The sequence below is a fragment of the Bos indicus x Bos taurus genome, chromosome 28 (genome assembly GCF_003369695.1).
Source record: "Bos indicus x Bos taurus breed Angus x Brahman F1 hybrid chromosome 28, Bos_hybrid_MaternalHap_v2.0, whole genome shotgun sequence".
Lineage (NCBI taxonomy): Eukaryota > Metazoa > Chordata > Mammalia > Artiodactyla > Bovidae > Bos > Bos indicus x Bos taurus.
In genome coordinates this window covers 8,489,712-8,511,917 of record NC_040103.1, presented here as the reverse complement: position 1 = coordinate 8,511,917, position 22,206 = coordinate 8,489,712, and the positions used below count along the sequence as shown (strand labels likewise).

Sequence of the window (22,206 nt, the reverse complement as noted above, 5' to 3'; positions counted from 1 at the left end):
AAACAGTCAGGCACCGCTAAGCAACTGAACTACAATAATGTTTATTAAAATTTAAGTAAAATATTTTACTTAGGGATCTGCATTCTGTAAATGTTATAAAGGTTACTAGGTAGTTTATGTAAATTATATCTTAATTCTCTTAGTAATCCCTCAGAGTAGGTTAGACCAATGATACATACTAGCATTTAGATATTTATGTATATGTATTAATTTCTGTATGAAGCAAACATTGCACTAAAAGGGCAATGGGTATATAGATAGTAATCATAAATTTTTTTTTTGCAAATTGAATCCTGAAGATTATTGCCCAAATTGTTAATACTAGCAAATGAGCCAAATCTGTTTTTAAGTTCATGAATTGAGGTTATAGTATAATAAAATAATCAAGCAGATTATGATATAAAACAAAGACCTCCTGACTTTTCAAGTTAGTTTAATACTAGAACTGGTTTTTAAATTTTACTTAAATATCTAGAGTTATACTTAACTATACATGTTAAAAACTGATACCAGAAATTTCATGTTTCAGCCTATACCTTTACTCTTTTTGTTCAGTGTCTGCATGGATTCAAACGATGATACAAAAGTTGTGTTACTAGCACAGGTTGAATCACAGGAGAATATTTTCCTCCCAAGCAAATGGCAACATTTAGTACTCACCTACTTACAGCAGCCCCAAGGGAAAAAGAATATCCATGGGAAAATCTCCATATGGATCTCTGGACAGAGGTATGAAACACTTTTAGTAAATACTTAATAATCTCAGTTATAATTTTAATTATTATGTTACAGCTTCTGATACAAATTACAAAAAGACTGTAGATGAAATTTACTGTATTTTAATAGGCATCTGTCAAGTGAGATATTTTTCTTTTTTATCACTTACATACAAAATTAATTTGCCTTAGAAGAAACTGTTGAAGATTAATATTTGGATCTGGGGGACCATGCACAAATCTGAACATTTAGACATTTATGAATTTAGTCCAGCAAGGCCATATAAGATAAATCCATAAGGCATTATTTAAGTGGCTAATAAAGCTAATACCAAAATTAAATCTAGAGTTTCAAAAGAAATTAGAATGACTAGAAAAAAATATAAACCAGTATATTAAGATAGAAACCTAGAAATGTACCACATGAAATATACCAGGTTTGGTTATAGTACTATTTGACTTTTACAAACCAGGAGAACTGTGAGTCAAATTAATAAGAAATATCTTGTGAAATATCTTAATGTAAAGTTTAACTCAGAGAGAGTTGTAAGGTATCTTGGATTTGTAAGAGTTGCAAAGTATTTTATTGAATGAAATAGCATGAAAGGGAATACAGAATTGAAAACTAGTATAACACAGGAAAGGACCGAGCTGGTTGGAAGGAATATCTAAGTTGAATGATGAAAAAGAAAAATGAACGGGCATGGTGATGCTGCGTGACAGCAGCTTTGAATCCAGGATGAGGCTGCTAGACCTTTTGCAAGGTGCTTTATATGCATTATCGTCCAATTCTCTCTAAAGTCTCTCAGAGTAGATTAGATCATAGAGATAACATATACCCTCAGCACAAATTAATTGATTTTTTTGTTCATTTGTTCATCAAATATTTATTGAGGAATTGCTATGTGCTGAGCACATGTAATATTAGGCCTGGGAGCTTGGTAAACAAGACAGACATGTCCCCTGCCTTTTGGGGGTTCATAGTTCAGTGAAGAAGCAGACAGCAAGGTACACAATTAAACGTGTGTGTATAAATCATGATAGGTACTGTGAAGACAACAAATGGGTCCCGAGACAGAAAATACCTGGTTTCCTGCTTAAGAGAAGGGCATCAGGGAAGACCTATCTAGAAAGAGATTATTTAAGCTGAGACCTGAAGGAAGGAGATGGAGTTTTGTGTGAACAAGAGGGAGGAAGAGCGAGCCAGGCAGAGGAAAGGGCCTATGAGAAAGAAGGGAAGCCTGTGTGCCTGTCAGCTCTGCTCTGAAGGCTGCGGGAGTCAACTGCTTACAGCCTTGCAGCCTCAGGAAGGCTGGGAGAAGAGGCTTGTGAACAGCTTTGGGGTAGCCAGTCCGCAGTGTCTGCCAAAGGAAACAGTTTATTCATTTTAAAAAGTACATGAAAATATGTCATTGAATCTCAATTTCTATAATCCAAAGAAAATATTTTCTGAGAAGTTCTGTCTTCACAACTGCCTAAGCCTGAAGGCAGCTGTGGCACATCAGTATATGTTTCCAGAACCTTGAATTGGTTGGGATTGGGGATGGGACTGTGAGAGTCTGATGGACACTCTTCTCATTTCTGGAACTCTCAGCACCTACTAGGCAGTGTAGTAAGCACTTTGCACAGATGACTTCATTTAGTCCTTCTAGCTGCACAACAAAGTAAGAGATGCCTCTGTCCTTCCATGTGAGGCAGCGGAAACCCAAAATGCTGCTTGCAGTGAGGAGGGTGGCTGAAACTCAACCTGGACTCTGAGCCTGGATAGAGCCCTGCTTTAAAACCCTCTGCTCTCTTTAACGGGCTTCCCAGGTGACTCGGTGGTAAAGAATCTGCTTGCCAATGCAGGGGATGCAGGAGGAAGATCCCCTGGAGGAGGAAATGGCAACCCACACCAGTATTCCTGCTTGGAGAATCCCATGGACAGAGGAGCCCGGCAGGCTACAGTCCATGGGGGTCACAAAAAGTTGGACACGACTGACCATCCACATACATGCTTTACTAACCCTACAGCCTTTTGGTGAGTCAGGCAGGCTGACAGATATAGGAATCATAAACTAATCATTACACATATTCAGAATGAGTGTCTAGATGTTCTCTGTGGCCAGTTCTGAAATTATGAACATAGCACTCAATTTTTACTCACCCACTTATTTGAACATTACTTTGAATTTACCATTTGGTATAAGTTAATGATTTTATCTAGTAAAAGAGCATTGAGCAAGTGATCAAGGAATATAAGGAATATATTATTCCTTTGATTTAAATTTGGCACTCTATCACTCTCAGAACTAATAAAGTTATTTCTACAAGTAATACATTTCAAGATGTAACGACACTGAAAAAAAATTGTTAATATTTTCTGCTAATTTTTATTTGATGAACAGAACACAAATCTGGTAGGAATATATGGCACATAGTAGATAGTGTGAATTATTTTAGTGTTTGTTGAACTCATCTTGTATTGATTTTACAGGTTTTCTTTACCCTTAAGAACTGAATTAAGTCATAGTGCCACTAGGTGGCAGTACTGTTTCAGTTACAGCCATTTAGTTGGTTCAAGAGAGAGATGCCTGCACAGGAATAGGTGTCTCACTATAATGTTGTATGTCAATTGAACTTCAATAAAAAGGTTAGATCACATCTTTCCTTTGTTAATAATATTCCTATTTAAATAGCTAAATGTATATATTAAGTATGGAATAGAAAGCCTTAAGGGAAAATTTTTAAATAAATATATACCAAGATAGAATTTCTCATTATTAGCTTATTCTAAGTGCTTTGTCTTCGGAGAAGGCAATGGCACCCCACTCCAGTACTCTTGCCTGGAAAATCCCATGGGCAGAGGAGCCTGGTGGGCTGCAGTCCATCGGGTCGCTGAGGGTCGGACATGACAGCGATTTCACTTTCTCTTTTCACTTTCATGCATTGGAGAAGGAAATGGCAACCCACTCCAGTGTTCTTGCCTGGAGAATCCCAGGGACGGGGGAGCCTGGTGGGCTGCCGTCTATGGGGTCGCACAGAGTCGGACACGACTGAAGCGACTTAGCAGCAGCAGCAGCAGCAAGTGCTTTGTCTTATTCACAAACTTTGTCTTTACAAGCTACCTTCATTGTCTTAAGAGAGTTTAAAACACTCTAGAATGAGGCAAGAGCTCGGCACTCTGCAATTTAAACAAGAAGATGAAGTTCTCCCATCGTGTGTGTCTCTAGGAGAAAGCATTAGTTTACCTTTTCCTACTTTGCCTTTTGTGAGGGTTCCTATAACTTTTATCCATGAAGAAAAGCAAGAGATTAATCAAAAGCTCTGCAATATTTAGTGCTGAAAACACAGAAAATGCAAAAAAAGCATTGGCATTTCAGTGCCTTGTCAGAACAAAACCTGAAGAAGTGATACTCTTCCTGATTAGTTTTTGAAGAGGGCATGAGGTTTTAGGAATTGTGTACTGAGATGGGAGACTTTCTGGTAAAATCAGGGAGAGGTGGTAGATTTGTATTTTAAACCAGGAAGGTGAATATGTAGAAGTCAAGTGGCAAAGGAAACTTGCAACAAATGTCCAGTCATACTTCCCTTGGCCTGGTGCGGATCACCAGGCGTCTCTGCCCCTTCCTCTTCTTTGGGGGGTTGTGGACCACCAGCACCTTGGACCAAGAGACAAGAGGATCAGTCCTTCTCTCTCGCCCATTACCAATTATCCAATACTGAACCAAGAAACTTGTTCAAGAATTTCGCGTTATTAAACATTCACACTTCAAAAATCCCTGAAGTACCTCATTGTGGTTTTGATTTGCATTTCTCTGATAATGAGTGATGTTGAGCATCTTTTCATGTGTTTCTTAGCCATCTGTATGTCTTCTTTGGAGAAATGTCTATTTAGTTCTTTGGCCCATTTTTTGATTGGGTCGTTTGTTTTTCTGGAATTGAGCTGCAGGAGTTGCTTGTATATTTTTGAGATTAGTTGTTTGTCAGTTGCTTCATTTGCTTCATTTCACGCCAGTCAGAATGGCTGCGATCAAAAAGTTTACAAGCAATAAATGCTGGAGAGGGTGTGGAGAAAAGGGAACCCTATTACGCTGTTGGTAGGAATGCAAACTAGTACAGCCACTATGGAGAACAGTGTGGAGATTCCTTAAAAAACTGGAAATAGAACTGCCTTATGATCCAGCAATCCCACTGCTGGGCATACACACTGAGGAAACCAGAATTAAAAGAGACATGTGTACCCCAATGTTCATCGCAGCACTGTTTATAATAGCCAGGACATGGAAGCAACCTAGATGGCCATCAGCAGACGAATGGATAAAAAAGCTGTGGTACATATACACAATGGAGTATTACTCAGCCATTAAAAAAAATACATTTGAATCAGTTCTAATGAGGTGGATGAAACTGGAGCCTATTATACAGAGTGAAGTAAGCCAGAAAGAAAACCACCAATACAGTATACTAATGCATATATATGGAATTTAGAAAGATGGTAACGACAACCCTGCATGTGAGACACCAACAGAGACACAGATGTATAGAACAGTCTTTTGGACTCTGGGAGAGGGAGGGGGGAATGATTTGGGAGAATGGCATTAAAACATGTATAATATCATATAAGAAATGAATCGCCAGTCCAGGTTCAATGCAGGATACAAGAAACTTGGGGCTGGTGCACTGGGATGACCCAGAGGGATGGTATGGGGAGGGAAGTGGGAGGGGGGTTCAGGATTGGGAACACGTGTACACCCATGGCGGATGCATGTTGATGTATGGCAACACCAATACAATATTGTAAAAAAAATAATAATAATAATAATAAATAAAAATAAATAAAAATAAAAATCCCTGAAGTAATTGATTTAACTTTGTTTTTAATGTAGGAAGCCTGATGTTACTCTGGATTTTATGCTTCCAAGAAAAACAAGTTTGTCATCTGACAGCAATAAAACATTTTGCATGATCGGCCATTGTTTATCATCCCAAGAAGAATCTTTGCAATTGGCTGGAAAATGGGACCTGGGAAATTTACTCCTCTTCAATGGTATGTTTTTCCCCTTTAAAGCATTTTCAAGTTTTTCCTTCAGTTAACAAGTATTAAACTAAGTTAATTGTCCTGGATAAAGTATTTATCCCCGTTCCTTTACTTGTACTTAATAAGTACTGTATTTCCAAGATTCCAAGATGTACTGTTTTAACATATTTATAATCTAAGTGGTTCTTATAATTGATACATATATTTAATGCAAAGGCACATATCCTCCCCCACCCCACTGCCAAAGAGAAGCTTATATTAAATCACTTTATAATCCTAGAAAATGCATTATAGCAGGTAAAGTTAGACTGGCTGTCTCTCTTACTTATAATTTTAGTATATTATATAAAAATACCAAATTTTAGGTGAAGAAGAAATACATGATTTTAAAAAATGTATTACTCAACCTGCCACATAATAGCATTTAGACAGTGTTTATTGAATAAATAGATGGATGGATGAAGGAGTAATGATACCAATCCATATGTTGTTTTTAAAAGGAATTCACTGAGATAAAATTTCCATTTGCAAAAAAAAAAAAGGACAAAACCAAAAAATCCCCTATTTTTAGCTTAAAGAGCAAATATAAATATTACTTTATTTTACCAAGAGTTTTACAGATAACTTTATATATATACATATATATATATTAATTCATCTTACATCCAGAGTTGCTATAGATTACTTGCTCATTACACCAATTTGAAAATTGAGGCTTTATTAATTTTGAAAGATATAGTGAACAACTAAAGAATCTAGCAAAAACCCTCTGATTTCTTGTTTTTATGAAAAATTCTGGAGTATTTTAAATAAGGAACTTTTTTTTTTTTTTTTTTTTTGCTATTCAGGGGCTAAGATTGGCTCGCAAGAGGCATTTTATCTGTATGCTTGTGGACCCAACCATACGTCCATAATGCCATGTAAATATGGCAAGCCTGTGAATGACTACTCCAAGTACATTAATACAGAAATTTTGCAATGTGAACAAATCAGAGAACTTTTTATGACCAGCAAAGATGTGGACATTGGTCTTTTAATTGTAAGTTTTCATTTTATAGGTTTTAACTTTTTAGAAACTGTTATGTATGTTTATTGAATGTGAATTAGCTGTGATTTGATTTTTAGAGTTTTTCTGTTTCTCAACATTTTCTTTACCTACAAATGTTTTTCTTTTTAATTAAAATACTTTGACTTCCTCAAAATTTGTTTTCAGGTTTCAAATTTTCATCTGCTTTTCCTTGGAACCATATTTCTATACTAAGTATTAGTTTAGGTTATACCTGTGGTTAATCATTCGAGAAAAACATTTATGATATAACAGATAATACATGGTAGCCTTGAAAATTGCTTATTATATTTCCTCTCCATACTTATAAATAAGTGCTAATTTTTATTTATATTAATTTTAATTATACATATTCAGATTTTAGAATATTTATTCTTTAATACAACAGCAGCTAGGAATTTTGCTTTCAAATTATTGCTGATTCTGCTTATATGAGACTCTTGATTGCATTTTATATATTATTCTAATATATTGTTATACTAATACACAGTTTAGGAGTATTGTGATAGATACTTTTCATTATAGCAACTAGGAAACTGATCCTTCATAGTCTAAAACATGTAAGTCTTGAGTGGTATTAAGTATCTGTGGTAAAATAGATATAGAATTTAACTAAAGATCTGGTATTAGACCCACAATCTTTTTCTCCGTAAGGAATATTCAGAAATGGAGGTTAAGGGCATTTTGGCTGTCCACTGTTATTGAATGGGGGCCAGAGATTGTAAATATTCTATAACGCACGGGTAGTATCCAACCAGAATCACCCAGAGGACTTGCCAAAACATAGATTGCTTCAGTAGATCTGAAGTGTGGCCCAAGAATTTGCATTTTTGACAACTTCCCAGGTGATGCTGCTGCTGCTGGTTGGGGCCCACATACTGAGTATCTCTGCTTTAGGAAGACCAAGGAGCTCGTACCATGGATGTTTGTTCAGATAATTTTAGCTCTCTAGTTTTTGGTTAATCCCTTTTTCACAAAAAAATACGTATTCTTAACCTTTTATTTTGCCTGAAAAGAATGGAGGTTATAATTCATAAAATTCAACAGAAATTATCACAAGTAAAAATTATACAGGTTTTATGTGAAAAATCTTTTTTGAAAGCATATTTTTTTAAGCCTGACTTTTTTAGCTTGCTATTTTGGGGTTATGAGACATCAGTAAGAGGTCAGACAGACATGGTGCCCTCCTAGCAAGGTGTTGGTATCAGATGGGACTTGTTTCAGATAATCGGCATTTTACCAGATTTTTAATGAAAACTACTGTAGATTTATGATTTTGTTTTACCCAGCATAATCATGTACAGTAGACTGTGTCATCAGTTTGGTTGGTCTGCAAAGGTGCTAGATGATGTCTGATGAAACTATACTTGCATCACGGTGGGCTGAAAATGATGGAAGCCCAGAGCCCCCAGCTGCTACACCATTTTCCACAAGCGTGATCTTCTGTAGCGGCCTCCATTGAGAGCACCTCAGAGTGCATTTTGTTTTTAAAGTTTACCATAATTTTTAAAGTAATTGATAGAATATTTGACAGAGAGCTAGAACCTAATCAAAACTACCCTTTGGTTGGGAGAAATACTCACTTTGTTAGGTATGCTGATAGTTTGGAGTTTTATTCTAGTGGAAAGAATGCTCTAGTTTATAGAGTCATATTTAAAATGAGTAGGCAGCCCATGAGCAAATTCAATACCAAAATACATTTGAATACATTGACCCAGAGTCCCATCTCATAGGGTTGTAACGATTGGTTACTATTTATAAATGCATAGAACAGTTCATAGAACATAAGTACGGTAGGGATTTGTTACTGGTGATAGGTGTAATTTCATGTTTATTCTCAAAAGATCAAAGCTGGAATTTTTCTCAGCCTTCATATGGTTTACATGTATTGACCACTCCTAAATGAAATGGGTCTTTTTCTTTGTGGAGAGCTGTCTTGCTTCTCATGTCTATCTTTGTTTTGTGCAGTGACTGTCTTTTTTAAAACAAAGAAAAAGATTTTTTGCTTGTCTTTTCACTTTGAAATAATCCATTTGCTAGTTGATAATGTACTTTTTAAACTGTTTAGTTATTGAAGGAAAATATTTGTGTTTCAGGAAAGTCTTTCAGTTGTATATACAACTTACTGTCCTGCTCAGTACACCATCTATGAGCCAGTTATTAGACTTAAAGGTCAAATGAAAACCCAACTCTCTCAAAGACCCTTCAGCTCAAAAGAAGTTCACAATATCTTATTAGAACCTCATCATCTAAAGAATCTCCAGCCCACTGAATGTAAAACCCTTCAAGGCATTCTGCATGAGATTGGTGGAACTGGTATATTTGTCTTTCTCTTTGCTAGGGTAAGAATCACTGATTGTAAATTTATTTAAAGAGAAACTACTTCTTTATTATTGATAACTTTTAGGATTCTTTTTTGATTAACAGTAAAGCTATGTATCAACTATATTAAACTTTCAAGATTAAAAAAGCACACATTGTTTAGAATGTCATCAAAGTTTCTACCACAATAATTTTTTTGTTAAAATTTCTTTTTAATTTATGAAGATTTGGGACTTCCTTGGTGTTCTTGTGGTTGATTTTCCACTCCCAATGCCAAGGGCACAGGTTCGATCCCTGGTCAGGGAACTAAGAATCCTGCATGCCACGTGGTCCAGCCAAATAAATAAATTAATTAAATAATTTATGAAGATGTCAGAGTCTTCTGTTATCTAGAAATGTAATTAGAACCATTAACTATTAAGTGTATAAGATTTAATATTGTCAATGAGAAAAAAAATGCTATAATAAAAATAGAGAAGAAATGTATTTCTTAGAACAAGATTTGTGAAACTTGTTTTTCCCTTGAAACTTCCATATGCTTGGAGAAAAATAAAGGTCAACAAATAAGTACAAAAATAACTCATTTGGGATTGAAATTTTTTGAAAGAGAAGGAGAAAGTCAAAAAGTTTGATTCACACCATGGATACTGTTTTAGAGAATTAAGTTTATTTATCTGTTGTGTTTAGCCATCTGTGGACTGGAACAATCTCTTTCCTGAGGTGGAGTAGACAGTGGTGTACATGACTGTTTCAAGGACTGCTGAAATCCAAATAGAGGGTACAAATGGTCTCGCTTCAGTATGAATCATTTCTACTTCCTTGTGGTCCAAATCCTTGTTTAATTAAAGCAACCCTGATCTTTTTCACTTCCAAATTTTATGCTTAAGTGTAACTTCTGCACCATTGTCATATGTCTCCCTTTCTTTTTTTTCTTTAGTGGGGGCACCTTTGATTACTTTTGTAATAAGAGACATATCAATGTTAGTTGTTATTGTTACTGTGCTTATAAAATAAATACTTGGTTAGCATTTGACCTGCCATACTCTAAGCTTTCTTTCTTTTTCTTTTTCCATTTTTAATACGCTTTTTTGCATGTAGTATCTAGTTGAATAGATATTAAACTAGTGTTTTAAAATAAAAACTTTTCATTTAACTTCTCGTCAACATTTTGTGATCTACTTTTATAGCTTTGTATAATTTCAAAATGTGTATACTTGGTTTTTCCTTTTTCATCAAATTTAGTCGGTTCGGTTCAGTTGCTCAGTTGTGTCTGACTCTGCAACCTCATGGACTGCAGCACACCAAACTTCCCTGTCCATCACCAACTCCCAGAGTTTGCTCAAATTCATGTCCATCAAGTCAGTGATGCCATCCAGCCATCTCATCCTCTATTGTCCCCTTCTCCTCCTGCCTTCAATCTATCCCAGCATCAGAGTCTTTTCCAATGAGTCAGTTCTTTGCATCAGGTGGCCAAAGTATTGGAACTTCAGCATCAGTCCTTCCAGTGAATATTCAGGACTGATTTCCTTTAGGATTGACTGGTTGGATCTCCTTGCAGTCCAAGGGACTCTCAAGAGTCTTCTCCAGTACCACAGTACAAAAGCATCAATTCTTTGGTGCTCAGCTTTCTTTATGGTCGAACTCACATCCATACATGACGACCGGAAAAACCATAGCTTTGAATAGATGGACCTTTATTGGCAAAGTAATGTCTGCTTTTTAATATGCTATCTAGGTTGATCATAACTTTTCTTCCAAGGAGCAAGCGTCTTAATTTCATGGCTGCAGTCACCATCTGCAGTGATTTTGGAGCCCAAGAAAATTAAGTCTGTCACTGTTTCCATTGTTTCCCCATCTATTTGCCATGAAGTGATGGAACCAGATACCATGATCTTCATCTTTTGAATGTTGAGTTTTAAGCCAACTTTTTCATTCTCCGCTTTCACTTTCATCAAGAGGCTTCTTTAGTTCCTCTTTGCTCTCTGCCATAAAAGTGGTGTCATCTGCATATCTGAGGTTATTTCTATTTCTCCTGACAATCTTGATTCCAGCGTGTGCTTCATCCAGCCTGGCATTTCACATGATGTACTCTGCATATAAAATAAATATTAAAGTTAAATAAGCAGAGTGACAATTTACAGCCTTGACATATGCCTTTGCCAGTTTTGAACCACTTTACCTGCTTCCTGAGAAATGGAACATTGTTCCATGTCAGTTTCTAACTGTTGCTCCTTGATCTGCACACAGATTTCTCAGGAAGCAGGTAAAGTGGTCATCTCTTGAAGAATTTTTCAGTTTTTTGTGATCCTCAGAAAGGCTTTAGTGTAGTCAATAAAACAGAAGTGGATATTTTTCTGGAATTTTCTTGCCTTTTCTGTGATCCAGCAGATGTTGGCCATTTGATCTCTAGTTTCTCTGCCTTCTCTAAATCCAGCTTGAACATCTGGAAATTCTTGGTTCACATACTGTTGAAGCTTAGCTTGGAGAATTTTGAACATTACTTTGCTAGTGTTTGAGATGAGTGCAATTGTGTGGTAGTTTGAATGTTCTTTGGCATTGCCTTTCTTTGGGATTGAAATGAAAACTGACTTTTTCCAGTCCTGTGGCCACTGCTAAGTTTTCCAAATTTGCTGGCATATTGAGTGCAACACTTTCACAGCATCATCTTTTAGAATTTGAAATAACACAGCTGGAATTCCATCACCTCCACTAGCTTTGTTCATAGTGATGCTTCCTAAGACCCACTTGACTTCACACTCCAGGATGTCTGGCTCTAGATGAGTGATCACACCATCGTGGTTATCTGAGTCATTAAGATCTTTTTTGTATAGTTCTTCTGTGTTTTTTTGACACCTTTTCTTAATATCTTCTGCTTCTGCTAGGTCCATACCATTTCTGTCTTTTATTGAGCCCATCTTTGCATGAAATGTTCCCTTGGTATATCTAATTTTCTTGAATAGATCTCTAGTCTTTCTCGTTCTGTTGCTTTTCTATATTTCTTTGCATTGATCACTTAGGAAGGCTTTCTTATCTCTCCTTGCTTTTCTTTGGAACTCTACATTCAGATGGATATGTCTTTCCTTTTCTCTTTTGCCTTTCACTTCTCTTCTTTTCTCAGCTATTTGTAAGGCCTTCTCAGACAACCATTTTGCCTTTTTGCATTTCTTTTTCTTGGGGATGGTTTTGTTCACCACCCCCTGTACAATGTTACGAACCTCCATCCATAGTTCATCAGACACTCTGTCTATCATCAGATCTACTCCCTTAAATCTATTTGGCACTTCCACTGTATAATCAGAAGGGATTTGATTTAGGTCATACCTGAATAATCTACTGGTTTTCCCTACTTTTTTCATTTAGGTCTGAGTTTTGCAATAGGGAGTTCATGATCTGAGCCACAGTCAGCTCCCGGTCTTGATTTTGCTCACTGTATAGAGCTTCTCCATCTTTGACTGCAAAGAATATAATCAATCCAATTTTGGTATTGACCATGTGGTGATGTTCATGTCAGGGAGGCCTGGCGTGCTGCAATTCATGGGATCGCAAAGAGTCAGACACGACTGAGCGACTGAACTGAACTGAACTGAGAGTCGTCTCTTGTGTTGTTCGAAGAGGGTGTTTTGCTAAGACTGGTGCATTCTCTTGTTGAAACTCTGTTAGCCTTTCTGCTGCCTTTGTGCTGTACTCCAAAACCAAACTTGCCCATTACTCTGGGTATCTCTTGACTTCCTACTTTTGCATTCCAGTCCCCTATGATGAAAATGATGTCTTGTTTTAGTGTTTGTTCTAGAAGGTCTTGTAGGTCTTCATAGAACCTTTGAACTTCAGCTTCTTCAGCATTAGAGGTTGGGGCATCATTTTATTTTGATTACTCTTACACAGTGATGATCCCAAGAAAAATGATTAATTTTTTATCTCACATACATATAGGATCTTGCCAAAAAGAATTTTAAACTATGTTTTTACATACAGAAACTCTGTTCAGTATCATTCCTCCCCTACAAAAGTAAAATTCAGTTTCCTTAAAACCCTTACAGGTATAGCCTACCTCTTGAGCTTAATCTCCTCCATCCAGGTTGCAGCCAGATAGGCAGCCTGCAGCCTCCTAGACGTACTGTGAATCCAATCTTCATCTCTCTCCTGACTGCGTCCCACCCTTAGACACCTGTTTATCCCTGCTTCCTGTGGTTTTGCTCTCTCTCCCAGTGATCTTCTTCACATAGGCTTCACATCCTGAGCAGGGTGGAGTTAGAAGTAGTTTTTGTGCTCTCATGCATTCATATTGTCTCACTCTTCTTTGCCTTTTCAAATCATAATAGGATGTTTGTTTCTTACATATAGTAGTTGCCAGAAAGCATTGGGGGAATTGAAGTACAAGTCACAATCCTTAGTTTTTATTCTTACGTCTTATGTTTTGACCTATCAGCAGGCCCCACTGGAGGTAGGTAGTCTGCCTGTTTACAGTCTGAGCAGTCTATTTCATCTTCCACAGCATAGAACATAGAGCCTGTTTGTTGACTAAGCATCAAAAATATGAGGCATTTTGCTGACACTTCAGATCACCAATAAAATGCTACTGACTTCTAAATATCAATGTTATTATAGTTAATTTATAGCATATTTGAGACATAAGAGCATGGAACTTATTGGTTTTATTTGTTTACAGTTCTTAAGTAATTACAAACAGTGTCAGCAATAAAAAATAAACTTTCAAATAAAACTGATAGGTTGGTATTACATAATGGAAGATAACCCCACATGTTAAATTTTTAATCTCAAAAAATTAGAAAAAATTTATCTACTTTTTTTTTTAGGTTGTGGAACTCAGTAGCTGTGAAGAAACTCAAGCGTTAGCATTGAGAGTTATACTCTCATTAATTAAATACAACCAACAGAGAATACATGAGTTAGAAAACTGTAATGGACTTTCCATGATTCATCAGGTGTTGATCAAACAAAAATGCATTGTTGGCTTTCACATTTTGAAGGTACGTTCTCATAAAACTTATTCTAAGGGTTTCGTATGCAGTGATACTTACCTCTTCATTAAGTCTCCTGGTAATAGAGTTTCGTGTTTCAGTTATTTCTGAAGAAAATTAAGGAAACTTGATAGTATGTGTTTAATCAAACGAAGGCTCTTCTGGGTTTTTCGTCATTTAAATAATTACATTTTCATTTCCTTTAAAACATTTTAGAAGAATATAAGAAAAAATTAAGATTTTTAGATCTTGATAAGCCAGTGATACCTCCTGGGCTGGCCCCTCCTTCTGTAGACTGGTGATAGTGACTCATATAGACTGCTGCTTGCTTCAGACCCCACAGGTATGGGGGCGAACCCAGTTCTCCAGACACCTAGTGCTGTGCCGTTCTCAAGAGGCAGTGCTGCTGTAGAGTTATTATCTTAAAGCCGTATTAGCTTTTTACTGTGATTCAGCTGTAATCACATTTTTAAATACCTTTCCAATTAAAAGCACTTGGTAACGTTGTGAAAGTATTTCTTCCCGAGGGTTCTAGTATTAAGGCAAAAGACCAATGCCTGTTCCCATGCCCCCAGACTCCAACTCTTAAAGTGAGCAAGATCCATACACTTGTGGCATGAATACTTCTTAGAAAAAGTTTAAAATTCAACAGATTCATTGAATTTTAAATATAGGGTATAGTTTATTTTACTCCATATTTGAAACTAAATAGTCATTTATAAATATTTGAAATTTGGGGGTTTTCTTATTACTTCAATTGTTTTACAAAACAAGGTAAAGATACCTTGTGAATTGCTGAGTTATTCAGTAGTTTTCTTTTGAATTTAATGTTATGACTGCTAAGATTGAAAGCTTAATATTTCTGTTGAATTTTTGGATTGATTATTGATGCATCTTGTATTAATGCTGTTTTTCTGTAGACCCTTCTTGAAGGTTGCTGTGGTGAAGATATCATTCATATCAATGAGAATGGAGAACTTAAGTTGGATGTAGAGTCTAATGCTATAATCCAGGATGTTAAACTGTTAGAGGAACTATTGCTAGACTGGAAGATATGGAATAAAGCAGAGGCATGTACTTTATGTGGCTAAAAAGCGTTTGTTATGAATTTACCCTCTTAGCAATTTTTACATGTACAGTACTAACCATATACACTTTGTCATATGGCAGATCTCTAGAACTTTTTCATTTGGTTTGACTACCCAGTGGACAACAGCTCCCCATTTCCCTTCCCCCGAGTCCCTGGCAGCCACCATTCTACATTCTGTTTCTTTGGTTTGATTGTATTAGATATTTAATACAAGTGAAATCATTCAGAGTTTGCCTTTTTGTGATTGGCTTATTTGACTTAGCATTGTGTCCTCAAGGATAATCTGTGTTATAACATATGACAAGACTGTTTTCTTTCTTACACTATTCCATTGTATGTGTTTTCCACATTTTCTTTATCTGTTCATCTGTCATGGACACTTAGGTTGCTTCCACATTTTGGCTATTGTGAATTATGCTGCCGTGAACATAAATGTGCAGAGATCTCTCTGAGATCCTGTTTTCAGTTATTTTAGACACATATGCAAAAGTAGGATTGCTGAGTCATATAGTAATTCTAATTTTTAAAAAACAGAATTACTATACCATACTATTTTCTGTAAGAGAGGCACCATTTTACAGTCCTACCAGCAATGTGCAAAGGATCCAATTTCTTTACCTGCTGCTGCTGCTGCTGTTAAGTTGCTTCAGTCATGTCTGACTCTGTGCGACGCTATAGACGGCAGCCCACCAGGCCCCGCCGTCCCTGGGATTCTCCAGGCAAGAACACTAGAGTGGGTTGCCTTTTCCTCCTCCTAATTTCTTTACCTGCTTACCAACAATTGTTATTTTTTGATAGTGTCTATTCTGTAGAATATGAGGTAGTAATAATAACTTGTAGTTTTGATTTGCATTTCCCTGATGATTGGTTGATGAAGAGCATCTTTTCATATACTTATTGACCCTTTGTATATGTTCTTTGGAAAGATGTCCATTCAGGTCATTTGATTATTTTTTTATTGAGTTATTTGATTTTCTGTTAATGAGTTGTAGGAGTCATTTATATATTCTACATACTAATCCCTTATCTCATATATGGTTTATAAGCGTTTTCTCCCATTTTGTATATTGCCTTTTCACTTTGTTGACTGTTTTCTTTGCTGCACAGAGAAACAAGTGCTTTTAAATATTCATCTAATCAGTCTCCTCAAAAACAAAACAAATTTACTGCTTCAGTGTAGCGTTAATTGTAAATGGAAATCTAGAGATTAATTTCTGTGCAAGGTTTTAGACAGCCATAGATAATGTTGATCTGGAGAGTCAGGATCAGAACTTTGGCTGCAGGTAGTAAAGTAGTTGGAGAAGGCAGTGGCACCCCATTCCAGTACTCTTGCCTGGAAAATCCATGGACGGAGGAGCCTGGTAGGCTGCAGTCCATGGGGTCGCTAAGAGTCGGACATGACTGAAGCGACTTAGCAGCAGCAGTAGCAGCAGTAAAGTAGTTAGAGCAGTACTCATGCTGGAAAACACTTGAATCAATTAGAGACTTGCATTTACCATAAACTCTGAAAGGGAATCCTGCTAAGAGTGTGTAGAGTTGAGTCAAGGAGAGGGAAACGGCCACACTTCTGAGTAGGGGAGCCATGTTGTCCAGAAGTCAGAGCTGTGTCCGTTTGCGGAGCAAGGCTATGAAGTCTTGGCTTCATGGTAGGCATAAACTAAGGAGCATGCTTTGATCTTAGATCTAGGCAATCTTAACAACAGGATGATGGATTGTGTGGTCTTCACAAGGACCCAGCAAGGAAAGTGAATGTGGGGCTTTTTCCTTCTGCCCTAGCTAAAGTATAGTTTTTATGGTTTGGTTCGTAGAGCCTCCTCAGTTCTAGTGTAGACTGTAGATTGTCTAGAGTTATTTCGAGTGTAACACCATTATCATCAAATGCAACTGAAGACCAATTCAACGTGTATACCTTTACAATTTTAAAATATTTGGTTGCTTCCAAATTTGGCAACAGTCACCCCAGACTTACTATCAATAACAAGTTATGAAGCTAAAGAAAACTTTTCTAATCTATCATTAACAAAAATAAATTTTGACCAAACATGCTAGAGGAGAGACAGATTATTTTTCTATTCTCCCTGTATAAAATTATATTACCAAATTATTGTTATATGAAGAAGCAGTCCAAGAATATGCTCCTACAAAATACAGGCGTAAGTATTATGGAGCTGTGTCAAGCAGCTAGCTTTTTCTAGATTTTATGGTATTTTTCAGTTTTTAAAACTTTCTATTTCATTGTGACTTCTCATTCTGAATAAATTCTCTTTCAGAATTTCAGAATGCACATCTCCATGTACATTCACATATAATATATATGCATTTGTGAGCTTCTCTGTTGCTCAGCAGTAAAAAATCTGCCTGCCAATGCAGGAGACACAGGTCCAACCCCTGCATCAGGAAGATGCCCTGGAGAAGGAAATGACAACCCACTCCAGTATTCTTGCCTGTGAAATCCTCTGGACAGAGGAGCCTGATGGGCTACAGTCTATGGGTCACAAAGAGTTGGACACCACTTAGCAACTAAACAATAACAACATATATACGTATGTATAAAAATACCCATGATGTTGCAAGGAGAGAAAGCTAACGAACATAGGGATAGTAAATGCAAACAGATTGGATCGAAGGCGGTATGAATATAAACATGTAATAAAGAAATAGCTTAATTGTAGATTATAAGACTGAATCTTAACTAAAAATTGACAGCTGTGTTAGTATTTCAAAAGAGGATGCTAATTTGAGCATTAAAAATTTTTGACTAGTAAGCAAAGTATTTTTTGGTCAAATTCAAAACTGGTATACATGGATACTTCTATGGATTTGAAATAAATTTTTCTTTCTTTTTTTTTTTTAATTTTCTTTTTTAATTGCTTTTTTAGCTGAGTTGTTCTGGTTTTTGTTCATTGGTTGTCTGGTTGTTGGTTTACTTAGGCAATATTCTGTTGTAATATTCTTTTTCAGTCCTGAATCAGGTTTTCATATTTGAGCTGCTTTGTCTTCAAATTTTCATATGCCTTTTTCTTTCAGGGCTTCTTGATCCTGTCCTGTTAAGAGAGAGGCCTTGGTTAGAATAGTATGATTAAGTCTATCAATTCCTTGGCCTTTTCATTATTCATTTCCATCATATAATGGCAGGAAAAACAGCAAACCTACAACCAAAACCCGTTAATTTTGCTTTTTGTTGATAGCTTTGTTGAAAGATCATTTGAAGTAATAAAATGAGGTGAAGATTATCTTTCAGTAGTGGTTGTCTATGTAAGATTTCTTTTTCACTATTATTGTGAATACTATGGGAGAAGCATTTTAAAGTACCTTAAGAGGATGCTAATTATTTAAACTGCATGTTTAGTAACTGTGTGGAGGATTCTATAATTTGGACTTAAAAGTAAATTAATCCAAAAATTCAGAATTTCTACACTGTCAGTAAATATTTTCAGTTTAGTACATTTTTTTTCCTAAAAGTATTTGATTAAATGCTGAGTACACAAATTAGCATTGAAGTCTATATGTTTTTAATAATGCTCTTTCAAAATAAATTATTTGCAAACAATTTATATGGGTAATGTGTTTCTCTGTAGTAAATAGTAAATAAGTTCCCTAAGATAATTCATCTTTTGAAAATACTGTACATCATTTAATGCCACAGAAAGGTTAGTGTCCTAAAGCCCCTAATGCAGCATTGCATTGAACATAAATTTTTAGAAATGACCTATTGTCAAAAAAAAATAATAATCTGGGAATAAATTTTTAGATTTGCTTTTTCAGACAGATTTAATCTTTGACAAATTGTGAGTGTTTACACAATGTTAAATTGATGTATTGCATGTCTTCTAAAAAGTACGAGCCATGTTTTTCAGTAACCCTGTGCATATGTTTGTTTTCTCAGCACGGTGTTTGGGAAACTCTGCTGGCAGCCCTAGAAGTCCTCATCAGAGCAGACCACCAGCAGCAGATGTTTAATATTAAGCAGTTATTGAAAGCTCGAGTGGTTCATCACTTTCTACTGACTTGCCAGGTTTTGCAGGTACTCCTTATGTAACTTTACTTCTGGAGGTATTTTCTGCAGTGGTTTTTGTTTAATAACTGAATACCATGGACTGAAATTCTGTGGGACTTCCAATGAAATTTTTCCTATGAAAGAGGTAAAGAAAATAGGCAGAGAGAGGAGAACCTGCCCAGACAGGGGTGGTCTCTAGAGCCAAATAAGGTAGGAAGTTCCCGGAAAATGTGGACAGAGAGAATGCCATCAGCTTGGAAATTCTTAATAGCTTACAAGATTTCATCAGAATGAAGAAGGCAAGACCCAGATTTCTGGGAACTTTAAGCATGTGTGGTAGGTGGATCATCGGAGGTAGTGAGAATACATGATTATTAAGTCCAACAGCAAAAGAAAAGAGAAACAGACTGTTAACAAAAGCTTCACAGTAGGTCAATTTAAGGGTTTTTTGTTTCTTTTTTTAATGAGGTAGGATACCAGTGACTATTTGTAAGGAGTCAGTGGAGAGGGCAAAGTTGAAGAAGCTTAGACTGGGCTGAACTCAGGAATGAGTAATTGAAGTGGTGACCAGGAGCACTGGGAAGTCACAGGGGTACGATTTAGGAAAAAAAAAAAAAAAAAAAAGATGGTTGAGGCAGAAATAACACTGAATTGCAAGTTCGGAGATCTGTGTTCTTGTCTTGACTTGGCCATTGTGAGATCTTGACTGACTTTTGTAGACTCCTCTTCTCTCCGTATATCTGAGGTAGTTAAACTAACCTGTGTTAAAGTTAATATCTAGATTTTAAGTTTTCTGATTCAGCAATACAAAAGAATATATGAAGAAGAGTGGATGCAGAGATATACTGTGTATTTGGACAGAGAGGAAAGATCTAGCCTTGATCTAAAAGCCAGCTGCTATGCACTGGGGAGGTGGAGTTGGAATATATAAGTAATTTATTTATATCTGTCTTTATTTTTGGCAGTAATGTAGCATTCTGCCAGGTCTGATTATTCCAGGCAGTAGATGATGCAGTAGAAGGAGATCAAAGGTCTGAGTTTGAGTTGTGCTGCACTACTGAGATGTTTTCTGTGTGGTTTAAGTTAGTCATACAATCACTTCAGGCCTTCATACTGTAGAAATGAAGATAAAACCTCTCTGAGCTGTTGCGAGTAATAACTTTGTAGACTGGAACATACTCTGTTCATGTAACCAGTTTTGTCTATCAGAAATTTTCTCTTTTAAACCCAAACTAGTAGTAGCAGAAGCAGTAGTGATAATAGTACTAGTAGTAGCTAACATTTATATGGGGCCATTGGCTTTAATAAATTTTAATAGCAAGATTGCTTGAATAGAGAAATAGCAACTCAGTTTTATGGTAAATATCTAGTCTAGAGCAGGAAACCAACACAGTTCTATCTTAAACAGAATTATCTTGCTTAAATGAGAAATGTTAGTTAAGTTGACAGTTCTTTTTAAATTAAGGAGAGTTTTTTTTTTTTTTTTTCAGGAACACAAAGAGGGGCAGCTTATATCCATGCCCCAAGAGGTTTGTAGATCCTTTGTGAAAATTACAGCAGAAGTCCTTGGATCTCCTCCGGATTTGGAATTATTGACGATTATCTTCAATTTCCTTTTAGCAGTTCATCCTCCTACTAATACTTATGTTTGTCACAACCCCACAAACTTCTATTTTTCTTTGCACATAGGTAGGTATAATCATTTTTGTTTGATCTTGGCTGTTTCCACTTTCGTTTTTTTCTTCCCATTTGATCCATGTTTGCTTCATATTCATTGAATGGCCTCTGTGCTAGAAACTGCTCAGTTACACACTGGAAATGGGACAGGACAGAGGTCCATACAGTGAACCAGACATAGTCTGTACCTTCAGAGAGCTTAAAAACCAAGAGGTGAGGGTAAATGTATGTGCTGAAATAATTATAATAAATAACATCTGGCAAGTACCTTATAGATACAAAAGAACTGATCTGATTTCAGGAGAGTTAGGGTTTCATCAGACAGATATGGAGAGAGATTTAATAGATTAATAATCTCCCATGGGCATTAGAGAATTACTATCAGGTGAAGAGAGTGACTTAAAGCAAGGAAAAATAGAGAAAATAAAGAATAATGAATTTTACCTAATATAGGAGATTTGTAAAGGAGAAGGCAATGGCAACCCACTCCAGTACTCTTGCCTGGAAAATCCTATGGATGGAGGAGCCTAGTAGGCTACAGTCCATGTGGTCGCAAAGAGTAGGACACAACTGAGCGACTTCACTTTCACTTTTCACTTTCATACATTGGAGAAGGAAATGGCAACCCACTCCAGTGTTCTTGCCTGGAGAATCCCAGGGATGAGGGAGCCTGGTGAGCTGCCGTCTCTGGGGTCGCACAGAGTCGGACACGACTGAAGCATCGCAGCAGCAGCAGCAGAGAAATAGTATCATAAATATAGCTTGGGATCATCATTTATTCAACCACACACAAAATCATATTAAATGAGTCCTTGAATATAAGATCAGAGAACTTAAACCTGTGTTCTACTCAGGAGTAATTGAAGAATTTTGTTTTGTTGTGTTTGTTTTGAGCCAAAGAATATGATACCAGTTCAGTTAGTTCAGTCGATCAGTCGTGTCTGACTCTTTGCGACCCCATGAATCGCAGCACTCCAGGCCTCCCTGTCCATCACCAACTCCCAGAGTTCACTCAGACTCACATCCATCGAGTCAGTGATGCCATCCAGCCATCTCATCCTCTGTCGTCCCCTTCTCCTCCTGCCCCCAATCCCTCCCAGCATTAGACTCTTTCCAGTGAGTCAACTCTTAACATGAGATGGCCAAAGTACTGGAGTTTCAGCTTCAGCATCATTCCCTCCAAAGAAATCCCAGGGCTGATTTCTTTCAGAATGGACTGGTTGGATCTCCTTGCAGTCCAAGGGACTCTCAAGAGTCTTCTCCAACACTATAGTTCAAAAGCATCAATTCTTCGGTGCTCAGCCTTCTTCACAGTCCAACTCTCACATACAAACATGAC

The 22,206-nt window shown here is 36.6% G+C and overlaps 1 protein-coding gene across 4 annotated transcripts in view; it reads left to right on the top strand.

Annotated features, from left to right (window-relative positions):
* LYST (lysosomal trafficking regulator) overlaps positions 1–22,206 on the top strand; it is a 176,246-nt gene that overhangs the window by 69,409 nt on the left and 84,631 nt on the right. For all 4 annotated transcript variants that reach the window (XM_027530926.1, XM_027530925.1, XM_027530923.1 and 1 more), the window contains 8 exons: positions 556–729; positions 5,585–5,745; positions 6,585–6,775; positions 8,899–9,144; positions 13,939–14,112; positions 15,024–15,173; positions 19,080–19,217; positions 20,681–20,879. In XM_027530926.1, coding sequence (XP_027386727.1) covers positions 556–729; positions 5,585–5,745; positions 6,585–6,775; positions 8,899–9,144; positions 13,939–14,112; positions 15,024–15,173; positions 19,080–19,217; positions 20,681–20,879 — 1,433 coding nt within the window. The remainder of the gene's footprint in view (positions 1–555; positions 730–5,584; positions 5,746–6,584; positions 6,776–8,898; positions 9,145–13,938; positions 14,113–15,023; positions 15,174–19,079; positions 19,218–20,680; positions 20,880–22,206) is intronic.